At 47.5% G+C, this 22767-nt stretch overlaps 1 protein-coding gene across 1 annotated transcript in view; it reads right to left on the bottom strand.

Annotated features, from left to right (window-relative positions):
* The window catches only part of MYO1D (myosin ID), a 176078-nt gene that overhangs the window by 102616 nt on the left and 50695 nt on the right, over positions 1-22767 (bottom strand). Inside the window, exons 7-15 of the mRNA XM_058041642.1 lie at positions 21862-21978; positions 20384-20587; positions 18622-18767; positions 18426-18540; positions 17651-17821; positions 13120-13190; positions 11588-11662; positions 10069-10201; positions 2124-2290 (exon numbers count right to left, since the gene is read on the bottom strand). Coding sequence (XP_057897625.1) covers positions 2124-2290; positions 10069-10201; positions 11588-11662; positions 13120-13190; positions 17651-17821; positions 18426-18540; positions 18622-18767; positions 20384-20587; positions 21862-21978 — 1199 coding nt within the window. The remainder of the gene's footprint in view (positions 1-2123; positions 2291-10068; positions 10202-11587; positions 11663-13119; positions 13191-17650; positions 17822-18425; positions 18541-18621; positions 18768-20383; positions 20588-21861; positions 21979-22767) is intronic.

Here is a 22767-nt window from a genome sequence, read left to right as displayed (position 1 = left end):
GAATCAAAACCGCATTTAATGGGGTCATGATACCATCCCCCTGTTCAGACTTTCCATTTTAAAATCCAGGGGTTTTTCCCACATAATGTCACTATGCACCATCACGTGCTCCCCCAGACACAGCACCTCTTGCTTCAACAATTAGCAACAATTCAGAGAGAAAACAGCAGTTAATTAGCTCAGGTTTTAGGGTGATACTCAGGGGAAGCTCCTCATTACACATTCCTGCTGCAGATTAACACAGACAGTGAGTTTTAGCAGAGTTGAGCCTGAGCAGCACAAGCACCTCAGCACAGCTGAACCAGAGCAGCCACCTGGGCACAGCAGAACCAGAGTGGCAACCTTGGCACAGCAAAACAGAGCAGCCACCTTGGCACAGCTGAACCAGAGCAGCCACCTTGGCACCAGGGCATCCACACTCCTGTGGAATCTGTTTCAGCCTATCCAGGAGCTGATTTAAACCAAGCACAGGAGCTGGGCAGTGTCTGGCAGCCTGTGGCATTCACATTCTATGAACAGAGAGAGACGATTCTCTCTCTCACAGGATTTTTCCTGGAGAAGCACAAAGAGAAGAAGAGAAAACAATTCTTATCTCTACTTGCTGCTCCTGTAGTTTTTGCACATGTGGAATGTGTTATGGAGATTGTTTACCTGGAGTGATTTGTCAACTGGATTCTGCTGAGGATTGTTTTGTTTTCTTGGCCAGTTGGGGAAAAAGCTGTGTCCTGACTGTCAGGAGACAGTCATGAGTTTTCTTTAATATGTAATTATAGTATTAGTATTAGTATTAGTATTAGTATTAGTATTAGTATTAGTATTAGTATTAGTATTAGTATTAGCATTAGTATTAGCATTAGTATAGCGTCTCTTTAATATAGTATAATATAATGCAATATAATATGTTGCTACATTTCTCTTCACAGAAAAAAGCAAGGCACAATTCTTCCCAAGAATATTTCTGGGTTTCACATACTCTGAACCTCAGAGAAAGGAAAAACAATTCTTATCTCATTTGCTGTGCCTGTGTTTGTGCCAAAGTAGAATGCAATGTGGAGATTGTTTACCCACAGTGATGGTGTTTGGGTTCCTTGGCCTGTCAGGGCCAAGTGTGTAGCCCCACATTTCTCTTCACAGAGAAAAGCAAGGCACAATTCTTCCCCAGAATATTCTTATCTCATTTGCTGTGCCTGTGTTTGTGCAGAAGTTGAATGCAATATGGAGATTTTTTACCCACAGTGATGGTGTTTGTTTCCTTGGCCTGCCAGGTGTGTGTGTGTGTGTTGGACTGTTGGCTGACAGACATGGGATGCTATGCAGTGTGTGCAGAGTTGAGGGCTTGGCAGATTCAGTTTAGATGTAATGTAATATAGTATAGAATAATATAGTATAATAAAGTAATTAATTAGGCTTCTAATAAGATGGAGTCCTCCTCATAATTTCTCCCTGCCACGGAGAAATAATACTAATACTAATACTAATACTAATACTAATACTAATACTAATACTAATACTAATACGAATTTCTTATCTTAATTTATTATATATAATAATATAGATGCATAATTTATTATATATAATAATATATAATTATGATGTATTTCAATAATAATACAGTTTTAACAAAGCAATTGTTCAGCCTTCTGAACCAATGGATTCAGCTGCCAATCCCTCCCTAGATTTGTACCAATGGATTCAGCTGCCAATCCCTCCCTACATCTGAACCAATGGATTCAGCTGCCAATCCCTCTCAGATTTGAACCAATGGATTCAGCTGCCAATCCCTCCCTAGATTTGAACCAATGGATTCAGCTGCCGATCCCTCTCTAGATCTGAACCAATGGATTCAGCTGCCAATCCCTCCCTACATCTGAACCAATGGATTCAGCTGCCAATCCCTCCCTAGGTCTGAACCAATGGATTCAGCTGCCAATCCCTCCCTACATCTGAACCAATGGATTCAGCTGGCAATCCCTCCCTAGATTTGTACCAATGGATTCAGCTGCCAATCCCTCCCTAGGTCTGGACCAATTGATTCAGCTGCCAATCCCTCCCTAGGTCTGGACCACTGGAGTCACTCCCAGCTCAGTGTGTCCCTGTTTCTCTGCAGGCAGGCCGTGTCTCACCTGTGCAGGAACTTCTCGTAGCTCTGGCGGTAGGCGAAGCCGGCGCGCCGCACGCGCACGTTCTCCAGCAGCCCCAGGTACTCCACCTGGTGCCGGCAGCGCTCCTCGTCAAACAGCTGAGGGGACTTCTTGTCGTTGGGCTTGATGCAGCGCACGTAGTAGGGCTCCTGGGGACAGAGGACAGCAGTGTCACCCTGGCAGAGCACCCTGTGTGGGACACAGCCCTTCCTGAAGCAGCTCAGCCCGCCACTTGTGTTTTAACCTGCTCAGCACAATCAGGTTAAAACAGAAGTGACAATAACAGTGTTTAAAGAAAGTCTGGGTGTGGCACTCAGTGCCGTGGTCTAGGTGACAAGGTAGTGTCACAGACATCCTTTCATAAAAATCCTTTCTTTAGGATTTTTCCCCCTTCTGAGAAGCTGTGGCCTCAGCAACAAAATGTAAACAATGGTTATCTGCTGCTGTGGAATGCAACAGGTGGATCCGTGATTGGTCTCAGGTGGATGTTTGCATTTACTGACCACTCACGGCACAGCTGGGTCTCACTCTGTGCTGAGACACAGAACTTTGTTGTTCCTTTTCTATTCTTAGCTTAGCTAGCTTCTGAGAACTTTTCTCTCTATTCCTTTTAGCGTAGTGATAATGGAATATATATCATAACCTAATAAATCAAGCCTTCTGAACATGAGATCAATATTCTCGTCTCTCTCTTCACCCTGAAGACCCTTGCAAGCCCTGCAACAAGGTGGTGTGACAGTGTTGACAGGATGAGGGAAGAGATGATTTTGCAAGACAAAAACCCCAACACATTTCTAGTTCTCTGAGCATCTCATGCAGCCAGGGCACTGCAGTTCAAGTGGGAAGGTGAGTCAGGGCAAGAAAGAACAAGAAAAATCAAAAATGCAGCAAAGTGACTCAGAGGAATTGTGGGTTTAGCCTAGAAGGACCAAGGAGGCACAGAAACCCTCTGGTGGGAGATTTTGTGTATTTAAAGGATAGATATGAGGAAATGCAAACATTCAGCTTTAGGACAAAGCACAGTATAAAAATTCAAATTAAGCTTCAGGAAAACAAGGAGTGGGAACAGAATGCCTGTGGGAAGGAGGGAACATCCATCAGTGGGGAGAAGAGCCTGCAAAAGGAAGATACAGGCAGAGGTGTCCTCAAACAGGAGGTGAATTTGGTGCACTCCCAAGGTCCCCTTCAGCCTTATTTTCTATGATTTGTCTATTCAGCCTTATTTCTATGATTTGAGGTCACTTACCCAATCTCAGGATAATATGAAAGGTCCCAAATTGTCCTTTCCCTTCAGCAATGCTGAGGGAACAGGATCATCCATGGCTGTCCTGGCTAGTCCTGACACAACCTGAAGCTTTGCAGCTCCTGGACCAGCCCAGGGATGAGTGTGAGCCATGAATGGGCCAAGAAAGGCAAACCTGGGAAAGCAAAGCCTCCTATCCTGAAAGCTGCCACAAGCCACTGCATTTCCATGTTGGATAAAGCCCTTTTCCAACCCAGAGATGGGGTCAGACCTGCCCTGTGCTGCATCTGGTGGCAGGATTAATATAAACCATCTAAATCCCTGGAGGGGGTTGATATCACAAATATTCCACAGAACTGCAAAGCCTTGGGAACGAGAATCCAAATTAAATCACCATGGAATGGTTTGGGTTGGAGGGGATTGTGAAGATCACCCAGAGCCTGGGATGATCCACAATCCCAGGTGGCTCCAGAATTTGCAGGGATGGGGCAGCCACAGCTTCCCTGGACATGTCATTAGGAGCAGGAATTCCAGAAGTGTCACTTGTTCACTGCTGACACATCAGCAGCCAGGTCTCAGCTGCTCCTCATGATGCCACAGAATCCCCCAGCACAGCTCTGCCACTCCCAAATGCAAAACCCCCCAAAACCCCTCAAAGCCCCTCAAAACCCCTCAAATCTGTGCCTTCAGGTCCAGCACAAAGGGCACTGACTGTGCTTGCATTTCACATAAAAAAGCTGAAATCCTTTGGAAAGCAGGAATGGGAAGAGCCTGCACAGACAGGAGATCATCTATCAGTGCAATTACAGTGTAATTAAAGCCTCTCAGAAACGACAGCTCCTGGAGTAAATTCTAAAGTAGATTATTCCATGCTTCCAAATCCCCAAGCCCCAGCTCTTCAGGGGGATAATTATGCAGCTCCCATTCTTGCTGTCAGACAACTGCAGTTTGTAAAGGGAAGAACTGAAATGCAGAGACACAAAGGCCCCAGCTCTGAAAGCTCTTTGGATGTCTAATTGCAGCTGATTTTATTTTTTTTTTCCCATCAAGCTGAGCGACTTTTAGATTTTTAAGTGTTAAAAAGAAACCAAACCAGTTTAAAACCATTGCACCCTAAACAAACTCTTTCTTGAGGGGTTTCTTTTCTGTACTTTATAGCTCCTTACATGAGAGAGGGGATGGGACAGGACAGACAAATTGTGCTGGATGTGCCCAATCAGTCACAGTGATGACATTCTCACTTAGCAGAGGTGAAGCCTGTCAGCCTGGATGGAAGGAAGAGTCAGACAAAAGGAGCTACAGAGGAGGAGGAGGAAAAAAAATAAAAGAAATAAGGAGATGCATGTTCAAAGAGTCCCCAGAGAAGATTGTCAGTCACAGCTGGGGCAGCCATAGAGCTTCCTGTGTCAGGATTTACAAAACAGCCACCCAAAATAATCCACCACACAGAAAAGGGCTTGGGCAGTAAAACATGTTCTTGAGAAATGGCACACAGCAACTGGAAAAGCCAGTTTTTGTTTTGAGTGGTTTGGTTTTGGAAAAAACAAAGTACTTTTTCCTACCTACAGGAAGCTTTGCCTAAAAGATTCTGGAAATCTGGAGGATTTCAGCAGCATTGAGATACCAGTGTTGTTAAGCATAATTTAAACTCTTTGTGCTCCAAAACCAGATTTCATGGAGTCACAGAATTGTTCAGGCTGGAAAAACCCTCTGAGATCATCAAATCCAGCTGATCCCAGCACTGTCCCCTGTCCCCAGATGCCACATCCACATGGCTTTTAAAGCCCTCAGGGATGGGGACTCCATTCCTGCCCTGGGCAGCTGTGCCAATGCCTGAGCACCTTCTCCATCAATTAGTCTTCCCCAAATCCACCCAGACCCTGCCCTGGCCCAGCCTGAGCTGTTCCCTCTCCTCCTGTCCCTGTCCCCCTGGGCTGTCCCCTCCTGTCAGGAGCTGTGCAGAGCCACAAGAGCCCCTGAGCCTCCTTTGCTCCAGGCTGAGCCCCTGCCCAGCTCCCTCAGCCCCTCCTGGGGCTCCAGACCCTTCCCCAGCTCCATTCCCTGCCCTGGACACACTCCAGTGTCTTTCCTGTTCTGGAAGCCCCAAAACTGCCCCCAGGATTGGAGGTGTGGCATTTCCAGCCACATTTCCAGTGTCTCCATATGGAGTTGTGTTTGCAGAAGCTGAAATGAAAACCAGCTTTGAGAACAGCCCTTGCCATGGCTCTGACCCCAGGGAAGCTCCTGAGACATCCCAGTGACCTCAACACCTGCCCCTCCTCTCAGAGACTGCAGAGCTCTGCTTCACCACCAAAAGTCAGGTTTAAAACAGAATAGCAACAAAAAAAGAATTTTAAACTTTGTTATTTCAAATAGCAGAGAAGTTATTTAACTTTAATGCTGCAGCTACTGGAAACTTTGATATTCTGGTAGTGCTGAGGTGATGGCTGAACTCAATGATCTCAATTAAATGTATTTTCCAGACTTAACAATTCTAAAATTCCAAGATCATTGTTGTTTAAATTTGCACTTTTGGAGACTATTCCCCCAAAGGAGGATTTAAAGGTACTCCTGCTACAGCCAAAGCCCTGCAGCTTTCCAGGGAGGCCAAACATGAACATCAATAAAGAGGAGCTCTTGGGCTGCCACCCTGTTGAGGACTGCAGAAACTGAGCATATAAATGTGGTGGGATTTTCAGAGAAGCTCTGAGGCAGAGCAGCCCAGGTGAGCAAGGAGCACTGAATGCACTGGGCACACCAGGAAATGTCAATAAACCATCAGCTCAAGCTGCACAAAACTCAAACCTATCTGCAACTTGGGTTTTTTTGAGAAAAACATGAACTGGTGTTACCTCCCCTAAGGAATTTTATTCCTCTGACATCCCCAGACCTCAGCAGTTTGTGCAACCCTGTGTTCAGAGCTGTTTCCATCAGCTGTGACCACAGGCTTCCCAAAAAATCCTGCAGGGTCCAAGCCACAGCCAAGACACACAGAGAGTGTCACTGTTGATTCCCCACTGGAGCAGCTTCAGTCCCGATTTCAGCACAGGAAAAATGAGTAACAGCCCCAGAAAGGATGAGAGCACCTGGAACTGCAGGGATGGGGTACCCAAAACAGAGAGTGCCTTCAGCAGCAGAGCTTCCAGCCCAGCAGAAGGAAGAGCCAAGTGTCCAGACTGGTAGAGCATCCAGCTCTTTGTGCATCACCAGCATCTTGCTGGCATGGCCTGAATACCCAACTATTGCTTGTACATATCATTAACTGTCCCAAAAGTCACCTCACAGAGATACTTAGGACAGAGCAGCCAGACAGGAGCTATCAGCTCAATGATATACTGCTTGAAGAACACAAATATTGTGTTCAGGGGTTTTGTCTAAGGAACCTCCCCAAAATTTACACCCTTTAAAGTGACACCAGCCTGGCTGCAGGATGGGTCTCACCAACAAACAACTCCCTGACAGGAGGGGACAGCCAGGTGGGGTTGGGCCCTGCTCTCAGGGAATAGGGACATGAGGAGAGGGAATGGCCTCAGGCTGGGTTCAGTTTGGATATTGGGGAAATTTGGATATTGGGAAAATTTGGATATTGCTCAGTTTGGATATTGGGAAAATTTCTTCATGGAAAAGGTTTGTCAAGCCCTAGAAGAGGCTGCCCAGGGCAGTGGTGGAGTCCCCATTCCTTGCAAGTGCTCATGAAAGGTGGGGATGTGGCACTTGGGGGGACAGTGGTGGCCTTGGCCATGCTGGGGATAAGCTGGACTCAGTCTCAGAGGCTTTTCCAGCCTGAATAATTCTGTGACTCCAAGAAATCCGATTTTGGAGCACACTGAGTTTATATTATGCTTATCAGCACTGGCATCTCAATGCTAATGAAATCTTCTTTTCTTCATTGCTATTCAACAGAAAATCACAAAAACACCAACAGCTTCAATGCAAATTTCTCAATGAAAGTTTAGGGCAGGTAAAGAAAGGGAAAGGACCACACTGAGACTCACACAGGAACCTCCCAGTGAATTTTACTTGGAAACAGTAAAACTTGTGCCTGCCCCTGGAAAGGCTGGTAATTAAGATGGAAATACTGATGATAAATGGATTGAAGTAAATGAATTCCACCCAAGCCAGGCAGCCTTCAGTGAGCAATGCTGGTAACCCACTGCTTCAAGATGGATAAGGTGGGATTTAAACTCTCCATGCCCTGCTGGGAGCTGCAGGGATTGTTCAAACCACCACAGTGCACAGCATTCTCCAAACTATTCTATTTTTCCACCTCCCAGGTGGCCTGGAATAATTTTTCCAATAAACAAGGAAAGGAAGTTTTTCCATGGATGCCTGCTGAACTTACCTGCTGTGCCCTGATCACAGCTCTCCCCTCAACCCCCCCAGGGATTTTTGCTGCCCTGAGCCTCTCCTGGGCTGCCTCAGGCTCCCCACACTGTAGGAGGGAGGGGGGGACCTTTGTAGGACCAGACCTGCAGTAAGAGCACTAAGGAGAAACTTTTCCTTCCACAAGTGCTCCTCTCCCTGAGCTCCTGGCACTCCTGACACCTGCACCAGGTTAGGGCAGGGCCAGCCAGCAGATTATTTGGGTGATCAGATCAGTTTTGACTCCTTGGAAAATAGAATAAAGTCTGTCCCCATGCCCAGCAGGGTCACAGCCACCTTCCAGCTCAGGATTTGCCATCCAGGAAAGCTCCTCTCTGTCTCCACATGCACTCTCTCAATTTTGACTGCTGCTGCCTGTTTTAGCAAGGCCTGGCCTTGGGTGGGCTCACAGGGGCATCTTCTCAGGAGCCCTGAGGCAAAACATTCTGGGGGAGCCAGGGGTCTCCACTCCCCACTGGGGCCCAGCTGGCACCTCCAGGCTGCTTTGGTGGGTCCCAGACCCTCCTGCAGAGCTCAGATCAAACCCACTCCAGTACAGGAACACAAAATACAGAATCATGGAATCACAGAATGTCCTTTGTTGGGAGGACCCCCAGAGATTACCCAGGCAAACTCCTGGCTCTGCACAATCCCACCCCTGGAGCATTGTCCAGCTGGGCTGGGACCATTCCCTGGGGAGCCTGGGCAGTGCCCAGCACCCTCTGGGGAGACCCCACAAATCAGGTGTGATTCCATGTCCTAACCCTGGACACAAGAAGTGAGGGTAGCTCTCTCTTCTGTGCACAGCCAGCACTGGGTGCTGTGCTCTGACCCATCTCGTTTGCTCCCACAGCTCCTGAGAGGACACAGAGCACTGATTGCTTAATTATCCTGAATGTGAGCACACCCCAGCACCCTGGGCTCTCTGTTCACCCCCTGTGGGCTGTACCCTGTAGGGGGATACAGTATGGCTAAATGAAGGTGGTGTAGAAGGTAATCTTATCCCCCAATAAGAACAAGTGATATAAAAGAGTGGATTGGTGGGAACTAGAGTCAGATGGCTGCTGCAAGGACCAGGAAAGGTCAGTGCTTAGAGGAGATGCCTATGAGAAACATTGGAGAGGTACAAAAACTCTGGTGGTATGGAATCCTTGCACTATAATGATAATAGAACTCTTGATGTATAAGACAACAAATGGTGACCCCAACGTGATTTGGGAGAGGAAGGATTTAAGTACTAAACTACATTGCCCTGGGGATTTGGGATGACCCATGAATTCGGGACTAAACCATATAACCCCGTGGATTTGGGGAAACAGGATTTGAGTACTAAACCATTGGCAAAATATATCAATTACAGCTATTGGTGTTTGTTAAATATGACTGTAAAACACCTTAAAGATAAGTGCTTTGTAAACTGGGAAAAGCTACAGAACTGAACTAACATTTAGAAATATCTATATATCTGTACTATAATATGCCTGTAAAACTCTTAGTTCTAAATCAAATGTACAAATATGTCATAATTTTAATTTGTTTGAATATGTACTTCTGGAAATGCTGCAACTCTGTGGTAAAAAGAAAAAGGGGGAATTGTAGGGGGATAAAGTATGAAGGTGGTATGGAATGTAATCTTATCCCCCAATGAGTTGCAGCTGGACAATTACTAAAGATTAGGAGCAGGCCTGATCTCAACAGGCCACACCTGTAGCTAATAAGAAAAAGTCATATAGAGGAGTGGATTGGTGGGCAGGGAGTGTGGATTGGTGGGATCAGGAGTAGAGAAGTCAGATGGCAACTGCCAGGACCAGGAAGGGTCAGTGCTTAGAGGAGATGCCTATGAGAAACATCGAGGAGGTACAAAAACTCTGGTGGTTTGGAATCCTTGCACTATAATGATAATAGAATTCTCCTGTGGACCCTTCAAAGCAAAGAGCTTTGCTAAACATGATTAATAATAATAATAGCAACAACAACAATAATGAAAGTTTAGGACAGGTAAAGGAAGGGAAAGGACTACACTGAGATTCACACAGGAACCTCCCAGTGAATTTTGAATTTGACTTGGAACCACAACCCTAAGACAGACTGGCTTTCCTACAAATGAAAGATGCACTGGTCATGGAGGAACCAAAAATCCACCTTCTTCATGAGAGATGGAGGTGACTCTCCCTCCAGACCTGCCCAGCCAAAGCCTGTTTGGCACAGACAAGGTTACTCTGCCTTTGATCAGCTTGGCTCCTGATGGATGGCAGTGAGGGGAAGGTGGGAATCTCTCCAGGGAGAAGCCACACTTCCCAATTTTGAAACAGGAATCTTTACCTTCAGTGTCAGGTTGTCCACCAGGGCAATCATGGAGTTCTTGAACAGAGTAGCTGCTGTCAGAGGTCTCTTGGTGACCTCAGTGATGCTCAGCTTCCCCTCAGGCCACATCATCTTCAACACAGGGTTGGAGCTACAAGAGAATCTCTTTAATTCCACCCCACTGACAATCCAACAGTTGGTTTTACCCAGACCCACTGCTGCTTCCAGCTCACAGGGTATCACCCAAGCCAAGGTGAGACTCCTGGGCACATTTCCTGCTCTTAAGAGCAAGCTCAAGCTTACAACTGAACATTCTGGAAAAACAAGCAGCACATTCTCCCTTCAGATCAGGATGTGCAGAAAAAGGACAGAAAAAATCCCACAGAGTGATCCATCAAAGGCAGGGGCTGCCTCACTGGCACAACAGGAAGAATTTAATCAACACAAAGGAGAGGGAGACCCACACCACCCTCCCTCAGAACCTGTCACCTGTGTTCAAGCTGCATTTCTGCACCTCTCTCTATATATAAAGTAATTTATACACTTTAGCCTGCATTTCTAAGAGTTCAGGGTGAGGTAAACTGGCCCTGATGGATGGCAGGAGTTCAGGAACAAACAGAAACTGAGCACATTTACAGCAATCTAATGGCCAATCTGTCCCAGGCTTTAATGTGCTGCAAGTGGTGTTTGGGAACAGGATTTTCCAGAGACTTCACAGAAAACAGGCTAAATTTGATAAAACCACACAGCAAATATTTTGCAAGGTTTCTGGTCAACGGGAAGTGTTGAAAACAGTAACAGTGGGACTGCTCAGGGGAGCACAGCCAGGCAACCCAAAGGGCTGCAGACCAATTTAACATCTGTACAGGTAAACAGAGGCCACCACTGCAGGGTGTTTGTGCCCACTGTCCTCTGGGCAGAGCCCCTGAAAGCTGCAGATTACAAAATGAGGACTTGTTTAATGCCAGATGAAGGAAAACAGCTCCATGGGGACTTCCACCCACATTCTGACAGGACTGCAAATCTGCTTCTCAAGGCAACTTCTGCTTGACCTCATGGTTTCACTTCTCACATCACTGCAGACATGAAAGGATTCACATCTATCTTCTAATTTCTTTCAAAAAAGGGTGTTTTAGGTGGGGCTGAGGATTTCTGCTGTTGACCAAAGCTCCCCAGCATCTTTAGCAGTGATTACAGACAGAGCAGTGATGGGAAATCTGCAATGGGTTAATGACAAATCAGGCAGCACAAGGAAGCTCTGCACTATCTTGATTGCACAATCAGTTGGTTTCAAAAAAAACCACTTTAAATTCTGTTCAATTAAAGGCTGCATCAGAACAGAAACATGTACAGAATAAGGACTTTAACCTGAAAAATTCAACTAAGAGCCTCTGGGTCACAGGAGATGTACAAAGATCAAATCCCAAAGCAATGTGTTTACTCACACACACTGAAAACCTGAGTCTCTGATAGTATCACTCCACACAAAAAGGATTCTGAGAGATCAGATTAAAATTCACCTCATTAAAATTCTTACCTGTTGTACATGAGGCGTTTGAAGTCTTGAAATAAAGTGTCCTTGTTTTTATCAATGAATCCAGTGACAGAGTAACTAAAAAATAAAGGAAAAATGAGAGGTAATTGCAAAGTAGCAAAGTCCTTCTGTGAGTTGCTGGTAGCTGAGAGGTCACTGTTCCAGGGTTTCATCTCTTCTCCAGCTCTCAAGGCAGGCAGTGCTCTCTCCTCACAGAAAAGTTCCAGTCTCCCACTCAGTGACTCCATGCAGATGTTCCCTGAGTTCCAGACCCCACCCTGGGAAGCTGCACCCAACCTACAGACTCTGGGATCAACCCACAGCCTGCAAATCCCTGTAAGGAGCCATCCTCAAATCACAGAATCATGGAACACGACCTTTTAAATGGCATCCAGTGCCACCTTCCACTGTCCCAGGGTGCTCCAAACCCTGCCCAACCTGGCCTTGGACCCTGCCAGGGACCCAGGGGCAGCCCCAGCTGCTCTGGGCACCCTGTGCCAGGGCCTGCCCACCCTGGGCCTGAACTATCTGTGATTCCTTCCACATTTCAGTTTGCTTTTACACCATTTGTCAGCCACTGGCAGTTCAGAAGGTTCAGCCACTAAGACAGCACCTTGTATTTTCTCCCCCAAAACCCTCTAAAATCAGGGATGTCTGTCAGGAACTGCTCAGCAAAGACTCCAGAGGATAACCTGCTTGTGTCATATGGGCTCCAGTCTGATCACACTGGTTGTTCTTGGATATTAAAGGTAAAATTAATCCCAAGGTAAAAGAAATCATAAATTCTTCCTTCAGTAACTCCCTTTCTTCTGACATGCAAACACTCCAGAGGATAACCTGCTTGTGTCATATGGGCTCCAGTCTGATCACACTGGTTGTTCTTGGATATTAAAGGTAAAATTAATCCCAAGGTAAAAGAAATCATAAATTCTTCCTTCAGTAACTCCCTTTCTTCTGACATGAAATCCTAAAATTACTCCAGTGATATTCCACACACCAAATGGTTTCCACCATGTGCATCCTTCACTTCCACTCACTCTCCATTCCCAGTGCTGTCACCTCCTGCACTTGTTCCTGCAGGCTCCAGGCAAGCACTTCCCAACCCTCCTGCCCTGATCCCTCCTGCAGGTTATCTCTCCCCTGGGCTCCCAGCCTGCTCCAACTGATTGGAGAATTTCAAGCCAGAGTTATATAATCACACCAAACAGATGTCTAACCAGACTTTATTAGCTCAGTGTAGCTTTCTTGCATAAACACTGCTGCCTTTTTTCCCTTTTTCTTCCCCTAGAGCACTGCTCTCCCCTCACCCCCACCCCTCACTCTCCTTTTGTTTCACTCCAAGTACAAATTCCCACTCTGTAGAGCAAGGCACAGCAGAAGATTTAATTGATAAGCAAGTGCTGCACTCTGTAATTGTGTGTGACAGCTATTCTGGCTTGCACCAGAAGCAGCAGTAAATCAGAATATTGTGCCACTTCAGAGCTGCTGGGAAGACAAAAATAAAATGTGCAGCTTGATTTCAGAAGGGAACTCACATCACATCCCCGGCATAGTGCTTGATCCGGAAATCTCTGTCAAACTCCAGCGTTTTGTCTGTGGCACAAAGCTGAAACAAATTCACACACATTAAAACACCACCCATGGATTGAAATTAAAACAACACCCCTGGATTTACAAGCTCCATGGAAGAGCAACCTGCCTTCAAAATAGCACTGGGAACTACAGGAATCCCACTTGCTGTGTGCTTGTGCAGATGTGAAAGGCACTGCTGGGGAAATGTTTTCATGGATGCACTGTAAGAACATGTGCTTGTACAAATGGAGCTGCAAGAGCCTAAAATTTCATAAAGAAATTGATACTATCCCAGAAACACCATTATGCAAAAAGAACACTCGTGCCTGTAGAGAAACATTGCACCCACGAGTTAATTTGTTACTTTTTAAAGTCTTCCTTTATGTGTTTTTGCCATTGCAGTGGAACTCCTCTGCAGAGAAATGGGCCAACTGCTGTGACAGCAGCAAGGCTTGTTCAGGGTCATCTGGCACCCCTCAAACAGGGAACCCCTTGCAGACCCACTGCTCCAGGCTCAAATTGCCATCCCATCCCATCCCATCCCATCCCATCCCATCCCATCCCATCCCTTCTGTCCAGTGCCCACGTGGCAGCTGTTCAGCAGCAGTGCCTGTAAAACACTCAGGAATAGCAGGAGCCAAAAAAAATCCATCAGGGTTGGCTTAATTTAAAAGGGAGTATGAGATAAGAATGAGGATTTTGTAATAGGTAAAAGGAGTAGGAGATTAATTAAGTCTTTGCAGGCAGAATTTAATAACACCAAGGGCTATGAGCAGATATCTGCTAGCCACAAAAAGTCTTGGAGAAATAAAAGAGGAAATTCTCATGGTTGAAATAAATGACAGGAAGGATGATTAGGAGCAGGGAGATGCACTCCAAAAATTCACCTGTGTCCAAGAACACAAAACAGATTGGCTCAAAGTGTAAGAACAGATAAAAATCCAATATATTTTACACAAAATGAGTCAGAAGGAGAAGCCCAAGGAGTGTGAGTACCAAGGTCCCCAGGAAATCCAGCATGGCAGGAGCAGGGAGCACCAGGAGCTGCAGAGGTGATGGATGCCCAAGGTGCAGCAGAACACAGGGAAAATGAAGAAAGGAGACAATACCAAAGCCATTTTTCTTGCTGCAGCTTTGCTCCCAGCAGGGGCCTGGGGAGTGCCTTTTTCAGCTACCCAAACACACAGCTCAAACCAACAAGTCAATAAAAGGGGTAAATACCAAATGGCAACAGAAATGTGTCTGTGCTACCAGAGAGGGCACAGCTGGCAGCACAAGCTCCTCTGAAAGCTCATCCAGCTCTGGAGAGGCTGGAAGGAGCCATAACAGCAATCAGGGATTTTGTTGTTTGCTGGTTTGGCTTTTTCCAAAGGAGTGATTCTGTCCCAGCTTTGTGTTTCCTGGACACAAAATTAGTGAAAAAAAGACCAGCAAGAACATGGATACAATGAATAACCTGCCTGGGTTTCTGTGAGCCCTTCCAGGAGGCTCCTCACTGACAGCTCACAGCATTCAAGGGTGAGTAAGGACAGGAGAAAGGTGTTGGAAAGATGGGAATCCTGTGGGAGCCTGCCCTGAGCCTGTGCTGTCACAGCATCTGAAATAATCTGAGGGCAAGGGGGAGGTCGTGGGGCTGGCTGGGGGCACTCAATCACTGAGAACAGCTAAATGAGGGCAAAGCAGAGCAAATGGAACTCCCCAGCAGGGCAGGGAGTCCCACTGAGAAAGGGCAAAGTTCACAGGAACTGATGGGCCCCAAACCATCCCTTCCTCTCTCAACAGGGATCTCAACTGCCCTCATTCATCTCAACAAGGACATGGAGAACTGGGAGAGGCTTAAAGGGCAAAACCCATCCCCTGTGACTGACTGCCCTGGGGGGATGGGCCAACAAACTCAGCTTCCCCAGGTTAGGAAAGAAATGCCAGAGATGATGGCAAAAAACGTGGAGATGATGTAGTGGAAGACAAAGAGAAATGTGTTTTGCCATTTAAAAACAAAGAGGTGAGAGGTGTAATCTAAAATGGAAAAGGGAGCAGGGAGGGAAACAGAGAGGAACTCTTCACTTGAGTATCTGAGCTGTGGAATTCTTTGTTGATTTAAAAACCAAGAAGACCACACAAAAACCCTGTCAAGAAGACCAGGAGGGTCCTGGGCTGCTCCTGAAGAATGGGAGCATGTCAAGTCATCAGCACACATTTGCCCTATATTGGGCTCTCACTTGGGCATTCACCACTGTCCAGTGTCTCAGGAGACAAAACATCAGGACTGGAATGGACCTTCTGATACTCTTCCCTTCACAACCAGTTTGTTGAGATTGATGGTATCCACAATTTGAAGACTGAGGCATTCATGGACTGTCTGTCACTGCCCTTGATCCTTCCCAAGTATAATATCAACAGAAAATCAATGGAACTTGGAGAGGCTGAGGATACAAATGGTGATCTTGGGAAGGGCCACTAGAACAGCTGGCACATCTGCACATCCAGATTAGCATTAGACAAACCCAGGCTCCAGGAACACAAAATTCTGCTGGTGGAAGTGTTAATCAGCATTGTCCTGGCTCGTTCGGCCTTGCCCAGGACAAGGGCAGTGATTCCTCCACGCTGGCAGCCAGGAGCAGCAGGGTACACAAAGTAGGACACGACTATTTAGGGCACCACAGCCCCCCAGAGCTTCTCCACATGGAGCCTGTGTGCAGCAGCTCTGCAGGGAGCAGTGGAGCATGAACATGAGGGATGGGAGCTGTTCCCAACACATGCACTTTAACTCTTTGGGAACAGCTCCCATCTGGGTGGAACTTTACAGGATCTGCACAGAGCCACTGCATGAGGTGGAATCAAACCCTTTGTTTTAATCCAAGTTAGAAAAGCCTGGCTCAGAAGGCTCAGGCTTCCCACAGCAGTTCTGGGTGGGACTGAAGAAGAGCTCTGAGGTGCTGGGATGTCTGCAGAGATGCGATGGGGAGAAAAGATAATAATTATGCTGAGAGGTTTATGGGTCAATGTTTTCAAGGTTCTATTGATTTAACTAGAAATTAGCAAGGCAGGCAGATCCATCAGCCCCTCCATAACCATTATTTATAGCAGGATTCCTTGCCTCCCTCTCAGCCTGTGCAGGCAGTTTGTGACAACGCCACCTCCTGTGAGGAACGCTGCAGCTGGAAATGCCGCCCTTTAATGTCTCCTTGCTGGGAGGGGACTTCCAAAGGCAAGGACTTGAGCAGATTTTATTTTTAAATGTTCATTTTAGAGCCTCCCATAGCACCTCCTGAAATTCCATCCCCTTCTGCCACTGCACTAAAGCACCACCTGCTCCCTCTGTGGCAGGGCCCCTTCCCCCGGGCAGATGTGAGAGCAAGGACAGAACAGAAACCAAACTCCTCTCTGACATCCACTGACCAGACAGCTCCAGAAACTAAACCACTCCCCAGCACCCTCCTGCAGAGGATCCCAGACTCCATCCCACTGCAGGAAGCAGTTTGTATTCAAACAGGAACCCAGGCCAGGCCTCACATTCATTTTCATGTGAGTTTTCTCAGAATGTTCCATGTCACTGCTCAGGCACGTGAAATCTGGGTCACAACTGGAATCAAGCCCCCTGTCCCCCTCCCTGAGCTCAGGTGCACCTGGCAGGTGTGCATCAGCTGTGCTGCAGCAGAAGGGCATTTAAGGAAAATTATTATCTGGCAGGAAAAAGTGGTTTTGGTTTACTTTCATCCTGGCCTCTCCTCAGACAGCCCCAGCCAGATCCATTGTTTATCCCAGGCCTCCCAGAGGCAGCCTTTAGCACATATCTTACACAACCAGGCTAATTTGGTACTTCTGACCTACATAAAATATTGTGCTGGGGTGGGAGGGAGCAGGGGGGACCAGCACTCTGAGCCATGCATTTTAGACAACGTTTCTGAGTAGAGACACATCAAACTAAAGCCCCTGATTTGATTACTCTGTGTGAAAGATTCTCAAATTAATCAGGCTGGTGACCATTTTGCAATCTGCTGCCAAGTGAGGAATAAATGAAGCCTTTTAATTCTCCCATTGTAGCCCAGACAAAGGCAGGCAGGGGCCTGGGTGCTCTGAGGTGCAGAGGGAGACGAGCACGTTCTGCAGCCAATGAGGATGAAAAAAGCCCAAATCACAGCGCTGTAATAATGCAGGAGTGTGAATAATTTCACTGTCACTATGTATTAGAGCAGCCTGGGAAGAACAACACGTGGGCTGAGCCGGCTGTATCGATTGGTTCCAGATGACATCATGATCTGTCAAGGCACGAGCTCAGGCTCCTTTTATCCCGGAATAAAAGGGATGAGGCTCTGGATGGGCTGGAGCTCCCTCTGCCGGGCTTTTCTGAGGCTGGAGCTGCTCTGAGCTCCTCATCTCACACTCAGTCGCAGTGAATCCAATAAACCCCCCTCCTAAAGCCCTTTTCCTCATTCCATTCCACCTCAGAACACGGGGAAGGGACAGCAGAGGACAGCAGGGTGTGTGGGTTACCTTCCTGCTGGAGAAGTGAGCGTGCTTGCCCAGTTTGCTGTTGAGGGCCTCGAGGAACATCTCATCTGTGACTTTGCCCACGTTCATGCAGGCATCGTCCAGAATGGCAATGATCCCTTTGTGCTGCTGCTCCACCAGGTCCACGATGACCTGGTTGTTGAAATAATCAATCTGCAGGAAACAAAGGACAGGGCTGTTGGTGACCTTGGCTGCAGAAATGGGAGGGTACCAGTGCTGGCCATAGCAGCGAGGAGCAATCAGCTCTGAATGTGCACATCTCTGATTCCAGACAAAGCAGGCTGCTCTCCAACACTGAACAGCACAGAAAGTGATTTTTCAAACCTCTCAGATACATCTCAAGATCTCTACTGCAGAATGCTGTTTAAAATGTCCTTTACAATTCAGCTGTGTGCAGTCACCACAGTGACACTGCACATCCTGTCCTTGGCATTCTGAAGTGAGTATGAACAGGAAAAGTTAAGGTTTTTACAAATTACCATCAACAACCAGAAAAATCTGTAAGCACTCAGCACAGAAACCCACAGTTACGCGTGTGGTATCACAGAGGTGCCACAATAGGTTTTATCTCAGACCTGGAGTCCCATATTTTCCCAAGGAGACACGTGGTGAGGTGATTGGGGAGCTCCAGCCCCAGCCTGGCAGGGACACAGATGTCCCATCAACTGGAGCCTGCATGTGGAACAGCTTCAGGTCCAGCACTTGTGCTGGTACACTGACCTCACAGCACCTCTGCCTGCCCTGCCAAAGCACTCACATGCTTCCAGGGAATTCCCTCTCGCTGGTACTCCTCCTGCTCCTGCTTTAGAACCAGCTGAATGAAGAGCTGCTGCAGCTTTTCATTGCAGTAATTAATGCAGAATTGTTCAAAGCTGCGAAAACACGAGAAGAAAAGGTGATGAGTGCTCTGGGAAAGGCATGGCCACAACACTGGGCTTTGGAAGGTGGCTCACCTGTTATTGTCAAATATCTCAAAGCCATAGATGTCCAGGACCCCAATGACTGTGTTCTTGCCATGCACCGTGGTGTCGTAGTTCTTCACCTCGATGACATCGTTGATGTGTGTCACAATCCAGCAGAAGAGCCGCTCGTAAATGGCCTGCAGGAAACACAGACTGAGGGCTCCTGCCTGCCCCTGCCTCAGCTCTCCCCAGGAAACTCCACCCAGCTCATTCCAGGCCTCCATCAAAGCTGCAGGTCATGGTCATGAAAGTGAGCAGCTACTGACTGAAGCAAATATCCTATGGAAGTATTTATTTTCTTTCTTCCAAAACTCATTTATACCAAGTTGAAATCCCAGTGAGGTCACTGGGAGCAGCAGTTCCCTGATTTGATTCCAGTCAGCTTTTCAGCTGCCTAATAAGCACCATTCCTGAGAATTATTTAACAATAGTGAAGAGCAAGAGAGAGGTCAGTCACAGAAACTTAACAACTGAACACAATGACAGGAGAATAATCCTGTTCACCTTTCACAAAGATAACGTTCTGTAGGCAGAGGTGTCTTCAAAGTCTTCATGTTCAAAATGGGCTGTGAAGCTGGGTAAATACATTATCTCAGGAAAAGAAGTCAAGTTAATTATCAATGACCTTCATAACTTCATCCATTCCTCCCTCATAATTTGATTTCTTACAGAGGAGGAACAATTGTCACTCCTGCCATCAGGACTCACTCTTCCTGTGGAAGGTGTCCCTGCCCATGGCAGGGGGTTGGAACAAGATTGTCTTCAAGGTCCCTTCAACCCAAACCATTCTATAATTCTTCATGAATTTTTTTTAAATACCACTTTGTGTTTCCAACATGAATTCTAGGTATTACAGTTCCACTCTCTACTCTTTGAATTTAACTGCAAAATGAAGCTGACGATCCCATTTCACAGCACATTCCTCCCTGTAGGACACATTTGCAGATCCATCCCCTTCTTGGTGTGCCTGGCACTGCTGGCTGTGGGAATCTCTGGACCCTGCTGCAAGGGCAGGGATGGGGATGTGCCACAGACCATACAGAACTCAGAGAGAAATCTGCAGGATGTACAGCAAGCCCTGTGCTGATTGACCCACCCTCCTGGGACTGAGCACTGAAAAATGTGCAGTTCTGGCAGCAATGCCCACCTTGGGCACTGCCAGTCTGTGCTGCACCCCTCAATGCAGAGGCAAAGGCAGCAGAGATGTGTCTGTGGGTGTCAGAGGAAGGGGACTGCACCCACCTTTGCAAAGAGATGGTCTTTAAGGTCCCTTCAACCCAAACCATTCTACAATTCTTCATTAAAAATATTTTAAAATACCACTTTGTGTTTCCAACATGAATTCTAGATGTTACAGTTCCATTCTAATGATGCTGAGGATCCCATTTCACAGCACATTCCTCCCTGTAGGACACATTTGCAGATCCATCCCCTTCTTGGTGTGCCTGGCACTGCTGGCTGTGAGAATCTCTGGACCCTGCTGCAAGGGCAGGGATGGGGAGGTGCCACAGACTCCTATAGAACTCAGGAGCACCAAGGTTCAGAGAGAAATCTGCAGGGTGTCCAGCAATTGTGTATTACTGTGTAAACTGTGCTTACTGACCCACCCAGGAATCCTGCTGGGCCCTGAGCATGGAAAAACGTGCAGCAATGCCCACCTTGGGCAGTGCCAGTCTGTGCTGCACCCCTCAATGCAGAGGCAAAGGCAGCAGAGATGTGTCTGTGGGTGTCACAGGAAGGGGACTGCACCCACCTTGGCAAAGGCATCCCTGCCATAGGTGGCCTCCTGCTCCGTGTGCTGTTTGTCGATGACGTCCCTGCCCGTGGCCACCGTGCGGAACAGCAGCGCCTTCTCCACCAGCTCGGCCTTGGTGGACAGGAGCTCAGCAATCACTGACACCAGCTTGCTGTTCTCGATGATGGGGGTGTCTCCATCCACGTAGAACTTCAGGTTCCCCTGCAATCAGCAGCATTTCTCCATCTGCCCTTTACTAACAGGGATCAGCACACCCCAACTCCATCCGTTTTCCACCTGCTGCTCCAGGCTGGAAATATCCTGCCATGCTGGAAGGTGGCTCCTGCACATCCACACCCTCAAACCTCCAATGTCAGAGGGTGCAGCAAAGGCTTTCTCAAAGGTTCAGCTCAGTGTTCAGCTCAGCTTTTGGGACAAACAACACCCGACACCATCCCAAGAACCAGAGTCCAGGGATAGGGAACTGCACCATGTATGCAAATGCTGGATGTAGCATTTGTCTTCACTGCAGCTCACCATGAAACCACTGGCTGCAATTCCCCTGCCACAGAGGGAGTGGGAATGGTGTGGGGAGGCTGAGAGCTCACTGCCAGTGGGATTGGACAAAAGCTCAGCTTTTGGGACAAACAACATTAAACACTTCCTGAGATTTAATCAAACACCATCCCAGGATTCAGAGTCCTGGGATAGGGAATTGCACCATGTAGCATTTGTCTTCACTGAGCTCACCATGAAACCACTGGCTGCAATTCCCCTGCCACAGAGGGAGTGGGAATGGTGTGGGGAAGCTGAGAGGTCAGTGCCAGTGGGACTGGACTGGCAGTTCTGCTCCTGGGTACCTTCTGTGCCAGGATCAAGCAGTGACACCCCTTGGACTGTCTCCCAGCCTGCCTGCATGGCCCCACTCTGCTCTGCCTCCATTCCTTTCCAAGGAGGAGAAGGAACTGGAATAAAGTTGCTCTTTGCACCCTCCTCCTGCCCACCTCTTTCCTCAGGAAACACAAGAACTGAGCTACAGGAACTCCCTGCTACTGTGCAGGAGAAGAAATTCTGTGGCTCCCAGAAGGATCCTTGAGAAGGAAGGATCTCCTCAGCCCCAGAACACAAGGAGATAAGAGACTCCTGTGTTTCCTGTGCTCAGCCTTCACCATGAAGTGAAACAGGGGATGAAGGTGAGTGTGAGGGCACAAAGGGGCAGAAGCTCCCAATCCCCTCACTGCCAAACCCCAACAGTTCCTTTTTCAGAACACACAACAGCTCCCAGCACTTAGTGGTAAGCCTGGTTTGGGATCTGGAACATGCAGGAACACATGTGATCATCATTGCAGTGCCCTGTTCCAGCAAGGACTTTGTGTCACCACTGGAGCTGGGAGCTGGACACCTTCCCAGCTTCCAAGGGCTCCTGCAGCAGGAAAATCAGAGCAGTACAAGCCCTCATGGGCTCAGGGATGGATCCCCATGGGCAGGGAGCTTACCAGGTGCAGAATGGCAGCCACGATTTTGTAGACAGTTTGGATCTCCTCCTGCTTGAAGCCAATCACCTTCATGGCATCAGCAACTGCCTTGAACTCAGCCCCATCGTTGATGGAACACTGAGGGGAGAGAGAAGTTTGGGATGGGGGATTTAATGAAAGTCAGCTGGGAGGGAGCAGGGATTTCACAAGGCCATGGGAAACAAAATGCACTTTGATGTTTCGCAGAGGCACGGCACTGTCATGAGGTTTCCCAGCTTATTCCAGTGCCATCTGTGTGCTTGGACACTGAATCCTGCATTGCACACACGGATTCTGGCAGCAGGAGACACAGAAATCCACCACAGCACAATAAATTTACCACTGGAATTTGCTGAGAAAGAGTTCATAAAAAATCCCAGAAGAACAAGGACAATTTGTGCACTCACAGACTCTCTGAGCAGAGGCTGCAGAGCACGAGCAGGAAATCTCTGTTGTCCACCTCTCTCAAGATTAGCATCACATTTTTAAAGAGAATCACCTGGCATGAATCTCTGGGTTTCTGTACCAAAGTGCATCTCACAAAAGCACCAAGGAAATCAGGTCTGGACCCTGCTTCAAAGGGACAACACCAGGGACAGCTCCAGCTGTATCTGAAGTGTTCAGATCTTGCTGTCTAAACACTTTATGGGTTTGTTCCCTTCTTTCCTGCTCAGAGTTCCCCCTTGAGGACAAGTCAGACATGAAGACTCAGTGCTTCAGTAACTCAAAGATCTGCTGTAAAAAAATGAGTTTTTGTTCCACAAGGCAGTTTAAGGTACCCATTATGGAGCAGGGGATGTCTGCCACTGCTAATGGGCCAAACATCCACACTTGCATCTATTAATAAATCATTTTACTGCTGTTTATAAGCAGATGCAGCATGCATAG

Source organism: Melospiza georgiana, chromosome 28 (assembly GCF_028018845.1).
Source record: "Melospiza georgiana isolate bMelGeo1 chromosome 28, bMelGeo1.pri, whole genome shotgun sequence".
In the NCBI taxonomy this organism is placed as follows: Eukaryota; Metazoa; Chordata; class Aves; order Passeriformes; family Passerellidae; genus Melospiza; species Melospiza georgiana.
Note: the sequence above shows the minus strand (reverse complement) of the source record. Positions and strands in the feature narration are given on the sequence as shown.